This window comes from Pleurodeles waltl, chromosome 11 (genome assembly GCF_031143425.1).
Source record: "Pleurodeles waltl isolate 20211129_DDA chromosome 11, aPleWal1.hap1.20221129, whole genome shotgun sequence".
NCBI lineage: Eukaryota > Metazoa > Chordata > Amphibia > Caudata > Salamandridae > Pleurodeles > Pleurodeles waltl.
In genome coordinates this window covers 711,155,314-711,170,495 of record NC_090450.1, presented here as the reverse complement: position 1 = coordinate 711,170,495, position 15,182 = coordinate 711,155,314, and the positions used below count along the sequence as shown (strand labels likewise).

The 15,182-nt window shown below is 43.1% G+C and overlaps 1 protein-coding gene across 1 annotated transcript in view; it reads right to left on the bottom strand.

The window, feature by feature from the left end:
* Positions 1 to 4,769: 4,769 nt before the first annotated feature.
* Positions 4,770 to 15,182, bottom strand: part of C11H2orf68 (chromosome 11 C2orf68 homolog) — a 55,005-nt gene continuing 44,592 nt past the window's right edge. The window contains exons 3-4 of the mRNA XM_069214351.1: positions 6,147 to 6,289; positions 4,770 to 5,443 (exon numbers count right to left, since the gene is read on the bottom strand). Coding sequence (XP_069070452.1) covers positions 5,321 to 5,443; positions 6,147 to 6,289 — 266 coding nt within the window. The 3' untranslated portion in view covers positions 4,770 to 5,320. The remainder of the gene's footprint in view (positions 5,444 to 6,146; positions 6,290 to 15,182) is intronic.

Genomic DNA, 15,182 nt, shown 5'->3' with positions numbered 1-15,182 from the left:
TATGCCTTCCTTATCTTCCTGTTTAGTGGTCACCATGGTGTTTTATTTGGTGAGGAATTGCACTTGCTCTTCCTGCCCCTTAGTATTGGACTGCATGGTGTTGATGTTCGTTTCAGCCATAGTGATTTTCTCCATGATTTTCTTAATGTCAGCCATCAGGAGCGTAACATTGACCATCACACCATCGAGCTTTGGTTCAATAGTGCCCTTCTTAGATAGCGACCATTATCTCCCCCAGGGAAGGCTTTGTCGCATCCGGGTGAGCCGCCTGTTCCTTATCGATCTCGTGGGAGGTCTAGCCGCTGCATATTTATCCATCTTGTTGGACTTGGAGGACAGGCTTTATTCCTCACCATTACACCAGACCCCAACCTTGGTTACCAGATCAGTATCCTCCACTGGTCAAAGACCACTTTGCCCAGGACGGTTCAGATGGACATTCAGCACTCTCTGCTGTGTCCCGTTTCCCAGGTTATGGCTACAAGCAGAGTTTCAGGTTCACAGGTTCGGGATGTGGCAGTAGGAGCCTTGCAGTGCCCCTTCTCCAGGGTAAAATGTGGTGTAAAATTGATTGTCTGTCCCTGGTGGCATTCCGTTCAGTTCTTCAGGGTTCAGCGTTTAAGAGCAGCAAAGCACACTGCAGTGTCCACAGCACCAGCTCATTTTGGAGCATTTACCGTTTTTACTGGGTCCAGGTGGGGCTATTCCTGGAATCTCTAACCCACTACCGGCAGGCCCCGGCAGAAGATGGCAAGGGTGAGGAAATCAACAGGGGCGATCCTTTGTATGCACAGATTCTTAGGCCGCCAGGCACTTACGTTAGAGCGCATCAAGGAAGATGCGAGCCACTGCTGCTGGCTCTCTGGTACTCCACTCAGGACGGCATCCAACCAATACTGCCCTTTCTATGTCTCGGCATGGATGCTCCAAGGGCTGCAGCATTAGGAAAGAGAGGACCTCAGTTCCTGGCCCGTCTCATGGTGATTTGGCGTTGGGCCGTCCTGTTCTCCAGCTTTGACAGAGTTTACTTCTACCGGGGGAGGGGAGGAGGCCACAATGTTGGAGGGTCTCTTTACCAGACTTCCCCACCAGCCCGAATCAGGTCGGTCACGTGCTACTGCTGTTTCCTGGCAAATCTTCTTCACTGCTGCTCCTCACTGCTCTACCCCAGCAATGGCGCGGCCCAGGCGTCGGGTGCAGCGCAGTCTGGCAGGTCCAGTCGGTCTTCTCATCGCATCTACCGCCCAGGAAGAAATGGTCCACCAAGCTACTCACTGGGTGTCACTACCATAAGCCCACTTGTGTGCGTATGGCAGGGTTTTACAATCAGCAGCTTCAGAGCTCAGGTAGTATGCAGCCATCTTAGGCTGTGCTCAGCCGCGCCCCACCAGGTCTATTATTTTCATACGCCTTACCAGCATTGAGTACGCTCTGTCATTTCTATTATCTGAAATTTCTGTTCTATATGGCTGGAGGGAAGATTTGTCTTGGCTGAGATTAAGGCCAAGTTTTTGTAAAATAATTCACAAAAAAGAGCTTTCACCATCCAGTCACTGAGGTAGGGAAAAACCTGGTGACTGTTTCTTCTCAAATATTCAGCTGCTGAGGAGAGACATTTTGTTAAAATATGAGGGGCAGACTGATAACAAATGAGGACCAGCCATCACAAACCTTAAATATTTGTGGTTTTTGAATTTACGGAGATATTAAAATATGCATCTTGGAGATCGAATGCTGTCTTGTTATCTCCATGATTCAAAAGCTGAAAGATGTCTTGGAATGTGACCATTCAAAATGATTGTGTCTTGAGGTATTTGTTTAGTTTCCAAAAATCTAAAATCGACCTTTATTCCTCAGATTTTATTTTTCTTATCAGGAAGAAGCAAGAGAAAAACCCGTTTCTTCGCTGGATGAAGGGCACTTTCTTTATAGCTCCTTTGCTTAACATGTTGCAATTCTTCCTTTGTAACAGACAAAGGTGGAGATTGGACCTTATTTGAGGTAGTGTAGCTATAGGTCTCTGGATAAATTTGAAGGTGCGACCATACGTTATAAGATCAGGCTCCCAACCATCTTTGATAATTAGTGAACTGTCAAATCAAATCAAATCATTTTATTTTTCAGTTAATAAAAACCTTTACAATAAAAATAAAGTAGCATATCTTGACACCATAAAAGCCATTACATCTTATGCTCCCATGGGCCACATACATTAATTGTTAAAGTTCACAATACTAAAATGACCCATTAAACCTTTTATACATACTAAGATTAACAAAAATATCACAACTCAAAACTCTAAATATATTTAAAACCATTTTAGCCTCTCTGAACAATATTACGCATTACTAAAGTGCTTAATGCTAGACTCCCCCATGGGCCAGAGAGTACTGGGAGAGACCGAGATGTTCGAAGGTATAGCAGCATATTTGATACTTGTTACTTCCTGAACCATGAGGTGCATTATCAAAGTGCTCAGTGCTAAATTGTCCAGTGGCCCTAAAAGTGCTGACAATACACAAAATTGACCTTTAATCCAGCATCGTGTTCCCATTTAGAATCCCCCAAGGGCCTAAATGCGCAGTGATAGACAGTTATGTTCTAAAGTCAAGCAGTGTGTTCCCCACTGGTGAAATCTAGCCATTTGAAATGCAATGAACATGAGCCGACCCCTCAGCTGAAATAGATCTGATTCTTATTGTTTCTCGAACTCTGGAGAAACCATATTAAAGTGCTTAATGCTAAATTATCCAATGGGCCTGAAAGTGCTGGTAATATACAATACTGCATACTCACAAAAATGGGTCAGGAGCTTAATTTACTATTGTATGCTTGTCTGATGCCTACTGCGCTACCATGAATACTCCCTTTTCTTTAGGGAGCCTTTCATTTGTGGGTGGAAAAGCCTCACCCACTTGATTGTGGCATGCTTCATCATTGGCTAGTCCAACCCACCGTGTTCAGATGATACTAACCCAGAGGTCTCAACCGAAACTCCGGGGGAGAACTAGCTCTACCTGGGGTGTGGAGATCTAGATAAATTGCCTACCAGTGTGGTAAAAGAACATTAAAGTTAAAACTATCTCAAGGAGGGGGATATGTTTTTGCTAGTGCTGGCAAAAAGTCTGCACTACAGTATACAAGTTAAAAGGGACAGGTGCCAATATGCATCCCTATTTTTTGCCCCGACTAGTTGGAATCTTTTTGGAGATGGTGGAGCCATTGCCTAATTTTACCCTAATCCAGGTGTCGGTGTGCAACAATCTGATGGGGATAAAAAGTTGATCCTGGATGTTCCATGTCTTCAGCTTTTTCAACAGTATGCCCCGACTGACTTTATAAAAGCCTATACTATAATCTAATGAGCACACATACCGGAATGATTTCTGATTAATTGCTTTTTTTTGCTAATAAATCGATCGTTGAGATGTTATCCAGTGTTTTGCAGGTTAAAAATGGCATATTCCGTGTGTCAATATCATGTGTGAAGATTGCCACTGGAACTCCATTAGGGCCTTGTGCCTCCCCACTTCTCATTAGAGACATCGTTTTTACTGTATCTGATTTGGTTGGCACCAAATATACACTACTGATAATTAGGTGATTCGTCCTCAGTTGGTTTGGAATACTTGAAGTCATACTAAGAACTTCTTCATTTTACACTTTCTCTGATTTTTGCTGGAACAGAAAGTGCATTGCTATTAGTTAACTGGACCATTATCCCGTTGACATGGCCTGCGAGGGTTTATACCGAGGGCTTCTCTATTTAGTTGGATTGGTGAGAAGCTACTGTTGGCACCTCACTCTGGCTTATTCGCTGCTTATTTTTCATGATAAAGTTGTAATATATACTTCTCCCAACTTTCTGCCTCAGTGCTATTTGTTTAAATTTCTCTCTGTTCTAACTAGTGAATGAGCTTACAAAATGCCCTGGTGTCCCTTGTCTGGTTCCATTTGCTGATATTATGCCACCCCCTGGTTTCGAATGCAGACTCAGCTTGCCAACATTTCCTTTGGTAACTTTGCCTGAAGATTTTAATAGTCGATCTTCTTGATTGCATTTTTTAATTCACCTGTGAGTTTTGATAAATTTATGCTGTTAATATTCTTAATTCCTTTGTGTGTCAGGCATTTTCAGCCACTCTTTTACAGCACTTATTCAAAGAATAGCGATTTGTCCTCAGACAGTGTTTGTGGGAATATTATTGTGGGTGGCACCTCTGTTACGTCACTCTCCTCTGAAAACAAATCCTTATTTTAATCTCCTTGTTTTCTCCTTGACCTTTGGCTGAAGTAAAAGGTTTAGTTCAGTCTCTGTTGGAAGACACCGAGAGACCTTGCCGTGCCTGTCTTGACTGACTCTACAGCATCGTCCACATGCTTACCAGAAAGCACTTCTCCATCATAAGGTATGTTCAAAGATCTTAATCCGTATGTCTGGCCTTAAAAATGTTGATTTCGGGCAGCTCTGCCTTCGTAGAACCACAGCACCTCCAAGCTGTCTGAACCCTAAGCAAGGTCAAGGCTGATTTGCATATGGCTGGGTCTAAACTGAGATTACATTGTGGCCAAAAAAGCAATGGACTGGGATGCAGCCCCCAAGTAGGTATCCCTCCCATCATTCTTTTGTTTATTTCAGTGTGACGGATAGGTAGCCCCCGCAGAATTCACCTCTAAATAAAAAGAATAATGGATTAGGCTTTTTATCCGCATACCAAAGCATGTACAATAGAACTACAGCCTTAAAAAATGACTCCATCCGGACGAAATGTGTTATGATGTCACACGTTTCAGTGATCACCTTTTATTGTAGTATTAAAAAAAAAGGGATCAAGTTGGAAACATTGTAAACAAACTAGCCTTAAAAACTTTAATTAAAGCCCATCTATATTTGGGTTGGAGGAAACAACTGCCCAAATGAGGTAGGCAAGCTTATAGTTTATAACCACATATATAAATAACATAGGATTTCCATCCTGATGACCGAGAATGTTCAAATCCGTGAAACTGACATTAGGTAACAAGCTTATTGGATCACAGAGACCACCACTACTTCATACTAGATTTCCATGTGCATGGTCACTACTCTACATCCCTCACTCAATGTCTTTACACAACATCGTTCCATTTAAACAACATCTAGGTCCCCCCTCCATTTAAACCTTAAGCATTCACTTCTCAGGTCCACCATCCCTTATCGATTAGGAAGGCTTCTTCCACTTGTGCTGCTTATCTTCTGAGCTGCAGAAGAGCTGCTCTAATGCAATCTGGAGAAACGGTGGGTAGTGGAACATCATGCCTGTGCTATCCAAGCACATGTTCAGCGTTGCACTTTCCTCTTTGCCATCTCCTCCCGGATTCGCTGCTTCAGTGCTTGGCGCATTAGAGGGTCCAGCTTGTTCCTGGAACAAATCTTGGCAGTCACTAGCTCTGGGTCATCTTCCTAAGAAGCCAAAATAGAAATCAAGGATGAAACATGGGTGTTTGGGAATAGACACAAAACAGTGAGTGGCAGGTGCGTACAGCACTCCATGTTCAATGTAGTTTTTCTCCAGGTACCTAAATAGTATTAACTATTTTGTTAGTGTTAATATTATACAAGTCAACAGCATTTACATTTTTGGTCTCAGAAGTATAGAATGCTCAATCAGCATGGCTGGGAATCAAACGTGTGACACGCAGACTATACAAATATCTCAGCAGAGGTTGTCCAATTTATGAAACCATCTTAAGATAGCAACCATCAAAGTCCAGAAACGGGGTAGAACAGTGCACACCCTATGTGTGTAAAGAAAGGGAACTAGGATTTAGGCCAGAAGCTCCTGCTTCGGGACAGCTACACACGCCAGTGAGATCAAATGAAATGCAGGTCAGTCATTTCAATTGGCTTCATTTTATGTGTCCATATATTGGTCTCCAAATGAGACCATGATGTGTTTTCAGTGATGGCTTTGGAGCCTTCTCATTATATCTCCTGCATTCTCATGACGTTCTTTTGTCTTTACTATTTAAGGGAGTGAGCACTTAATTCCCAAATCATTACTACAGACACATCCTTATTTAAATACATTTCAAGATGTTATGCTGCTATACAAGTTTCTGCTCCAATTTTCTACATTCACGCACAGACACCGTTAATGGCACACCTTGCACACAGTCACAGCTGTGATTTCTCCTCCATCAGCCTCGTATTCCAAGCAGAAGAGTTCTGACCCACAAGGGTCTGGCTCGTTACTGGAACTGCTCCCAGATTCTTCCTTTTCCTGTTTGGAAGTGGCTCGTTTGAGACCTGAGGAGAAGAAATACAAAGCTTACAGTATGTATGCATTGAGCTTTGATATTGACACAATAAAAAAGGACATCTTGTGTACTTTAAACGCCAGGCATGGCTGGGGGTTAACTCTCAGTCAGGGCTTCAGTGAAAAGTACAATGTTCTGCCATTTTCAGAAGAACATTAGAGCTGAGATAAATATAGTTCATCGTGAGCCATGATCTGTTCTTGTTCCACCACCCCCATTTAAATTCATTCTTTCCCTTTCTTTAAACCACTGTTACCCGATGCGATCTATGCTCTTTATGATCTCTGATTATACAAAGCCTGTGTCTTCATCTCTCATACCCTTTTTCACTTTTCAAGAATCGTCATCTTTACAAGAGAGATCTTACATTTGCACATTATCGCTTCTACCCTCAATCCTCACCCTCACTAAACACAAGGCACTGACCTCCCCCCTCTTTTAGACTTCTAAGCTCCCTCTAAAACCAAATAGTTTTGCTACAAAACCTTTCTTCTACATCTCTTCATCACTGTCAGTTCTTCTCCTGCCTTCCACTTCAATCTACTAAGGAACTTTGCTTTATATAATTCTATCACCTTTCCGCCTTTCAAGGTTTTTAATTCTGCTTCTGATTTTTAATTTTCCATTTGGTCAAGAAAACATTTCCAGAGAAGAATAAAAATATTAAAAATCATAAACTTAAGCATTTGGACACCGGAGACATTATCTAGCAGTGTGTGAGTTCATACTATGAGGTATACGGAGGAATCCCAAATAACAGACATGAAGGAGAAGATCATGTCACAAAAATGTATCTGGTAGAGTTCCTATATCCACAGCTTTTTCTATCAAGCATACCCATTCTTTATTTGTCGCCCAAGAAAGTCTAGTGATGATCAGTGACACTTAAAAGTACTTCAAAATCTTCCAGTAGGAAAATTGCGGTAGTTGTAGTTGCTTTCTTGTTGAGGGGAGACGAAACACAACATGGAATGGAAAATAACTGGAAATGACTGGGTCCTCCATACAAATCTGCAATGACTCTCGAGCACCAGGCAGTCAAGGAATCACTTTGAAACACACAGTTTTCATCTAGGGGTGGGATTAAGAGCATACTGGGAGCTCAGAGACGTTACATTGGCCCTAATACATCGGATTTTATTATTTCTTATATGTAAGATAAAAACTTGCATATAAGAAATGCATCTCGCTGCACAAAATAATTTTCTTCGTTGTTCATTTCCTGCTTCGATTTTTTTTCAGAAGCCCAAATAAGTTGGATGATTACTCCCACCACACCATATGATAAGACAGTTTACTCTGGGAACACCACTCATCGAAACTTGTCCTTGTAAGATGATCTGTTGTCCGAATATACCAGCTTCCAGTCGGCCTGAAGCTAAGCAAGAACCTTAATGCTCGGTGTGGTCTCTGGACTTTAGCCACAATCAAATTCGATTGATCTTGAGTCACCTCATTAATATACAGTGTTTCATCATGGGTATTTTGCTGCACGACTCCACATGGGTACACTTGGTCGAAAGACTGGGGTACTTGCTTCCCTTTCTCTTGATATGCCTTTGGTATTTGCTTTCTATACTTTCCTTCACTGGGACAGTACTATTAAGGTTGTTTTGAACACTGTTGTGGATGCATAAGACTCCGTTCTGAGCACTGCTGTTTGTTTATGCCCCAAGACCTTACTGTAATAGGAGTGAAAGATTCCTGTGTTATTACTCTGCATGGGGACTTTTTATTTCCAAATTTTATTTCCCTGTTCAAGGACCATGTTAGGTGTAATGGTTCCACTGTAATTTCCTAAGAAACTTGGCATGTCATCATATATTTTTTAGTTCTGAGATCCACACAAAGTGCCATATTCTACGACCACTGCTCTTTGACTAGATTTTTCATCTATCAGGCCTCAATCCGGGAGGGAGGGCTTACCCCTTCATAGGTTGCCTGAGCATATGCTTGAGGGGGCAAAGGAAGAAGCCTATTCCTCTTAGTGCATGATGCTTCTCCGCAAGTATACCATTTGCTTTTTCTCATATTTCTAGCTGAAAGGATCAGGCTATAGTTTGACTTAAGTTAACCTACTCCCACAATCACTTATTTACTGTATATTTGGCTTTGACCCAGAAGAGAGTTCCACTGCTTTGCGGGCTAGGTTCAGACAACACCACATACATAAATACATAGTTTCACTTTTTATCATAAAGATATATTTGCATTTTAATATAGTCAATATTTGTATGTTAAATGCAACTATTAACATTATTTTAATTTATTTATTAGCTACTAGTATTATCCCGTACTTGAATTGCATTTTACAATTATTTAAAATGTGTGTATCTAATAGTTTTAGTTCGTATTGTAATTACATGCATCTACTTTGCAAAGTATATGGATTTTTGTTTGATGCTTTGGCTTTGTAATGTTTGCCTGATCTTGGGGGCATGTCTGAAAGTTGTTTATCTTTATATTTAGTGCTTCTAGCAAGTAAAACAGCGTGCACACCTCATTGGTTCCAGGGAGGTGCAGTGTAGGGATGTCTGTAGTGGGCATTCATGTGCAAGTTTGTTGTTAAGTCTTGCATTTTGTAAGGTTGTCATATGTGTCTAGGTCTTCTGTTTCTTTCTGGTTCTACTAGAAAGCAATCTAAAATAGCATCTGTAATGACCATTGGGGCAATGTTGGTTGAGGTGTGTAGTCTCAGAAGGCCTTAAGTGTTCTGTTGTGCCAATGGAGTTGAAGCTTCAGTGGCCTTTGGTGCTGTCTTAATGTGTTGTGTGTTATGAAGAATATGCGGAGAACTGTATTGGTTTGTTTAGTTGGGATTACTGCCTTGTGCTTTTACTACAAGGGTTTGATGCTGCCTGGTAGGTAATGTAGCATTTATTATGTATCATTCGTAGTTGATTTAGCTCTCTCTTTGCATCATTGGGTTTTTGAAAAGTCAGCAACTTGCGATCTGTATTGATTCAGGTTTATGTTGGTTGATAAGAATTGTGTGTATGTAATATGCTATGTCTGCAACTTTGTATGCAGTAAATATGTAGTATATATGTTGTGTGTCATAGACCTGAAGATCAAATTATCTGTGTTCCAGAGCTGCTTGGCAAAAGTGGATTATAGCTATACCTGGAGAGTGCACTAATGTTGTTTTAGGTTGGGTGTGAATTCATATCAAGTTCCAGATTTGTGTGTTTTGGGTGTTTAATTGTGAATTGGCGGGGATGCCTACGTAAATGATGTGCGGTTTTACTCACAGAAACATCCCAGTGCCAGTCATAACCTCAGTAGTGTCCATGAAGTCAGCACCGAAAACTGAAGCTGTTTGTGGGAGTCTTTGGAAGGAGATGGGATGTGAGCAGAAGAGAGGAAGGAATTTTAAACACTTTCTCCTGAAAAGCCTACTATTAAAATGGTGCTAGCACAGAATTTACACTTTAGAACCTTACACTGAAACCTGTCAAGAGAAATAGATATTAAAAGGAGGCGAGCATGGGGCACAGTTTATCTTTCAGAATCATTACCAGATCTTTTATTCTGGTGTAACCAGGGGCGTCTTGGTAAAGAAAATTGTTATGGAGCTGAAGAACAAGTGCTGTCATTTTCTTAGTGTTCGATAGACAGATCCACGGAGGATAATATAATAATGGGAAATTCAAAAGCTGTTGGTAGGTGACTAGGTAATTGATTATGGGTGCAAGGCCCTGCAGTTCTTTGTTCGATGGCACTGGTGTAGGAGACTCACAGACAAAAAGCTAGCCATGAATCTTGTTAAACACAGTGGCAGCTCCTCCGCTATGGCAGAGGGGCGTCCCCCCAATTGCCCCCCCCCCCGCCAGCAGCTGCGAACCTTTTACTACAAAACGATAATAAACTATGTTTATTATCGTTTTGTAGTAAAAGGGTCTGGGCACTGGGGATGACAGCCATAGAGGGGAGTGCACAGAGCACTCCCCTCATTGTGTATGTATATTAGGCCGGCTGCCTCGGGCCAGCCAAACACATATGCTCACTGTGCTGCAGGCTCAGGCTCCCAGTCTGCCTGGGAGTGCCCTGGCTGGGCGCTCCCAGCCAATTCTAACACTGCTTTAAGCAGTGTCAGGATTGGCTGAAGGGCAGGCTGGGAGAATGTACCTGCCTGCCGAGGAGATGGAGGAGGCGGTGCAGCGCAGAGGTAATTTCTTTTAATTTATTTTTTAAAGATTATTACCACCCCTTCCACCCACCATCCACCCCTAGTAACCCAAGCAGGGTGCGACTGTTCAAACACAGGAAGACTGTTTTCTTATTGCTGTCTAAAAGGATTGCCACTGAGAAATGATCAGAGTTGGTCCAAAATGTAATGGTGTGTTCAAATCCATCAGCACAGCATTCTATCTATGGACTTATGCAATCAAGTGTGAATTTTTCAATAGATAATGATGAAGTGATGAATGAGCACTGTATATATGAAAATATATCTATCTATACATATATATATACATTAATATATATTTATATATATATTCACTGAAAAAAACAAAGCCAAAAGTAACGTTATTGTTAGGTGAAATGTTCAGTTTTAAACTCTAAAAACCAATGAAATTCACCAGCTATAGAGTTATTGTAACCATAACATCACTGTGCATGGTGGGGAGTGAGTTATTAATGATGTCAAAGAAGATGTCATGAATGATGTAATATGTAGGGTAATTAGCAGAGCAAGGCGAGGGCGCAACTTATGTTACCTTGGGGCACGAGTTAATCACTTCATATACCTCTAACTATAACTGCTGAATTTCAGTGTTTTTTAGGGTTTAAAATTCTAGACGTTGTGTGAAATGTGAGGAGGTAGACTTTGACCCTCCTAGAAGGCAGGCATGTTACTTTGATTTTGCGCACATGGGCCTGTGCCTGTGCCTGGTAACAAATAATACTCCGCAGGACTGATTGGCATAATGAAATTTAAATCCAATGTTGATAGCCTTGGCGTCTTGGAAATTATTTCTGAGGACATTGGATTGATTCTGGGTGACACCAACAATTGAAATTTTGGGGCTGCTTTGTGACCTTATTGATAAGTGTGAGATGTGGGTGACAGCGTCCTGAGAATACCCTATCACTAGTTTGGGGTCAAAATGTCGACTCTATTCTCCCACATTGTCAAGGATTACTTTTGAGATAATGGACTAGTCTTGATTTCCTGACTACCCTATATGCTTGTCAATTTGGCAGAACCATTGGGGAATGTAGTGTGTACCTGTATTGTCTTGTTTGTATTTGTATGTGAGCACTGCGTCGTCTACACCACTCATTCACTTTCTCACACTATATGTTCTGATCCTAGGATTATAATATAGTGATTTTTTGATTATTGTAGTTTGACATTTTGAACCTAACATATGTTTAGAATATAATTAGATTACGTGCCCAGCACTCATATTTCTTTGCATTGGATGTATCTCTATTTTCTGTACACCTATAAGAACACATTGTGGACTAGACTGCGAATTATAACTGGCCCTGCAGCCAACCCATCCCCCCCAATAGGTGGCCAACCCCATGCTCCACAGAGCGTTCGGTGGTGCATAACAAGGGGTTGGCCATAGGGCCTGGCTGTGGCCAATCGCCCGCATGCAGCCAACCCCGCGCTGTGCAAGGTCTTTCACCATGTGCAGTAGAGGGTTCACCACAAAGCCTGGCCTTGTGGCCAACTCCCCCCAAGGGCAGCCAACCGCACACAGCAGGGGTTTGGCCACAAAGCATGGCCCTGGGAACACCCAAGGCCTTTTAAAAAAAAAAAAAATAAGAGAGGGACTATGTGCTGCCCCTCCCTGAGCCTCCTTAGGCTTTTAATACCCCATCTCCCAGGGTCACTATCAAAATTAAAGGGGAGGGGGGCTTGTGGCTCCCATCCCTAGGCTGCCTTTGGCTCGCAGGTACTCCATCCCTTGGGCCCAGCACATTTTATAGGAGAGGGGGCAGGTGTCCACTCTTCCCTGGCCAATTTTGGTCCCAGTGACCCCATCCCCTGGGGTCCAGAGCATTGTTTTAGGGGAGAGAGCACGTGGCCCCCCTCTCCTGGCTGACTTTGGCCCTGGATCCCCACCCCCCGGGCCCAGCCAACAAATGGTGGGTGTCCTGGTGTCGACCAATTGCACCTGCACACTACTGTTTGGGTCACAGGGGAAGTTCCAAAGACTATGTCCAAAGTCCTAAGATGGCTTCCACCACTTCCTGGTTGAGGTGGTGGCAAACAATCGGATCTCAGCTTGAAATCTGTCAGGACCTGCGGAACCACTGTGTTCCTAGACAGACAAAGTTTTTAAGCCTTAATTGCTACCGAACGGAATTACACCAAAACGCTAAAAGCACTCTTTCTGGACCTAGAACTAGCTTTCTGGCATATCTGGTGAAAATCCGTTTAGTGGTTTAGGCTGTAGCAGTGTCAAAAGTTCCTATGGGAAAATGAATGGAGAAAACATGTTTTAGGACCATCTTTTTTGCAGCCCCAGCTTGACGGATAACCCCGAAACGTTTTATGCGCAAACTAACTAAAAGAACGAGTTACTTACCTTCGGTAACAACTTTTCTGGTGGATACGTTAGCTACCTGTGGATTCCTCACCTATTGAATACTCCCATTGCGCCAGCATTCAACGGAAATCTTCTTCCTAGCTTCTGCACGTCGACGAGGACGTCACAATTGCCCACGCGATGCCGTCTGACGTCATACAGGCCATAAGAGGTCCTCGCCGACGTCAGTACCAACATTTTTTACGTGCCTGAGACTAATAGGCCATTGAGATAAATAATCAAATAACAATATTTAATGACATTCAAGATAAATACATAATTTCAAGAACTTAAGATTTTTTTTTTTTAAATAAAGAAATACACAAATAAATATATACAGTATATGTACAAGCCCTCAAAAACCAAGAGGAGCACACCCAAGAATAACTTGGTTAGACCAGACAGATGTTGACCACAGGAACACCCCTAGCCAAGGCCGAAGAGGCCGACTTAGCTCTGGTAGAATAAGCTCTTATACCATCAGGGGGTTCTTTCTTTGCTAAAGAGTAACACATTTTAATGCAAAGAATGACCCACCTGGAGAGTGTTCTCTTGTGAACTGCCTTTCCTCTCCTCTTTCCCACATAACCGATGAAGAGCTGATCCTCCAGCTTGAAATCCTTCGTTCTGTCCACATAAAAGCTTAGCGCTCTCCTCGGGTCTAAGCGGTGTAGTCTCTTTTCTTCTTTTGAAGGATGAGGCGGAGGATAAAACGAGGAAAGAGTAATCGTTTGGGCCATATGAAAGGGTGAAACAACCTTCGGTAGGAAAGCAGCCTTGGTCCTCAACACCACATTATCCCCATAAAAAGATGTGTAAGGGGGTTTTACAGATAGAGCCTGCAGCTCACTCACTCTTCTTGCGGAAGTAATTGCAACAAGGAAAACAGTCTTTAGGACCAATAACCTTAAGGGGCAAGAATGCATAGGCTCAAACGGGGAACCCATAAGAAAAGTCAGAACCAGGTTTAAATCCCACTGAGGTATAATGAAAGGAGTGGGAGGAAATTTGTTAATAAGACCTTTTAAAAATCTGAGAACTATAGGGGATTTGAAAAGAGAAGGCTGGTCCGGAAGACATAGAAAGGCTGACAGGGCAGATAAATATCCCTTAACTGTAGCCACTGCACAACCCCTCTGTGCCAGAGACAATGCAAAAGACAAGATATCTGATAAGTGAGCATGTAAGGGATCAATTTGCCTCTCTCCACACCAAATCACAAATTTAGCCCACCTATTAGCGTAGATAGATTTAGTGGAGTGTCACCTGGCCGATAAGATAACATCCACTACATCAGGCGAGAGAGAAAAGGAACTCAGGTTGCCCCGTTCAATCTCCAGGCATGAAGGTGCAGGCTCTGGAGGTGAGGGTGTAAAACCTGCCCCTGCGATTGAGAGAGTAGGTCTACCCTGAGAGGGAGACGGAGCGGGGGCACAGAGAGAGTTGGAGAAGGTCCGTGTACCATACCCTCCTTGGCCAATCCGGAGCTATTAAGATGACTTGGGCCCGGTCATGGCGTATTTTCCTCAAAACTCAAGGAATCAAAGGTATGGGGGGAAACGCGTAAAGCAACTGGTCGCACCAGGTCATCTGAAACGCGTCCCCCAATGCTCCTTGTCCTGGATACTGGAGGCTGCAGAATAACGGGCAGTGCGAGTTCTCCCGAGTGGCAAACAGATCTATCCGAGGAAACCCCCATATCTGGAAGATTAGACGGACCTGATCGGGATGGAGACGCCACTCGTGATCCGCCGAGAAATGGCGACTGAGACTGTCCGCACGTACATTCAAGACTCCAGCCAGATGATTTGCTACCAAGCAAATCTGATGGTCCTTTGCCCAGGACCAAAGACGTAGAGCTTCTCTGCAGAGAAGGTACGACCCTACTCCTCCCTGCTTGTTTATATACCACATCGCAGTAGTATTGTCCGTCAGGACCTGAACCGACTGACCGCGAAGGTATGGAAGGAAGGCCTTGAGAGCCAGACGTACAGCCCGCAACTCCAACAGATTTATATGAAACATCTGTTCTACTGGAGACCAAAGACCTTTGATCTCCAGGTCCCCCAGATGAGCTCCCCACCCTAGAGTGGAAGCATCCGTTATTACCGTGGCCACCGGCGGTGTTTGCGAGAACGGCCTTCCTCGGGAAAGATTGCCGTTTGCAATCCACCATTTTAAATCCGTGGCAGCATCTCTGGAGATCTTCACTGAACCCTCGAGATCCCCTTTGTGTTGAGACCACTGCTTCCGGAAGCACCACTGAAGAGCCCTCATGTGCCAGCGAGCGTGAGTGACCAGCAGAATGCAAGAAGCAAACAGACCGAGCAGGCG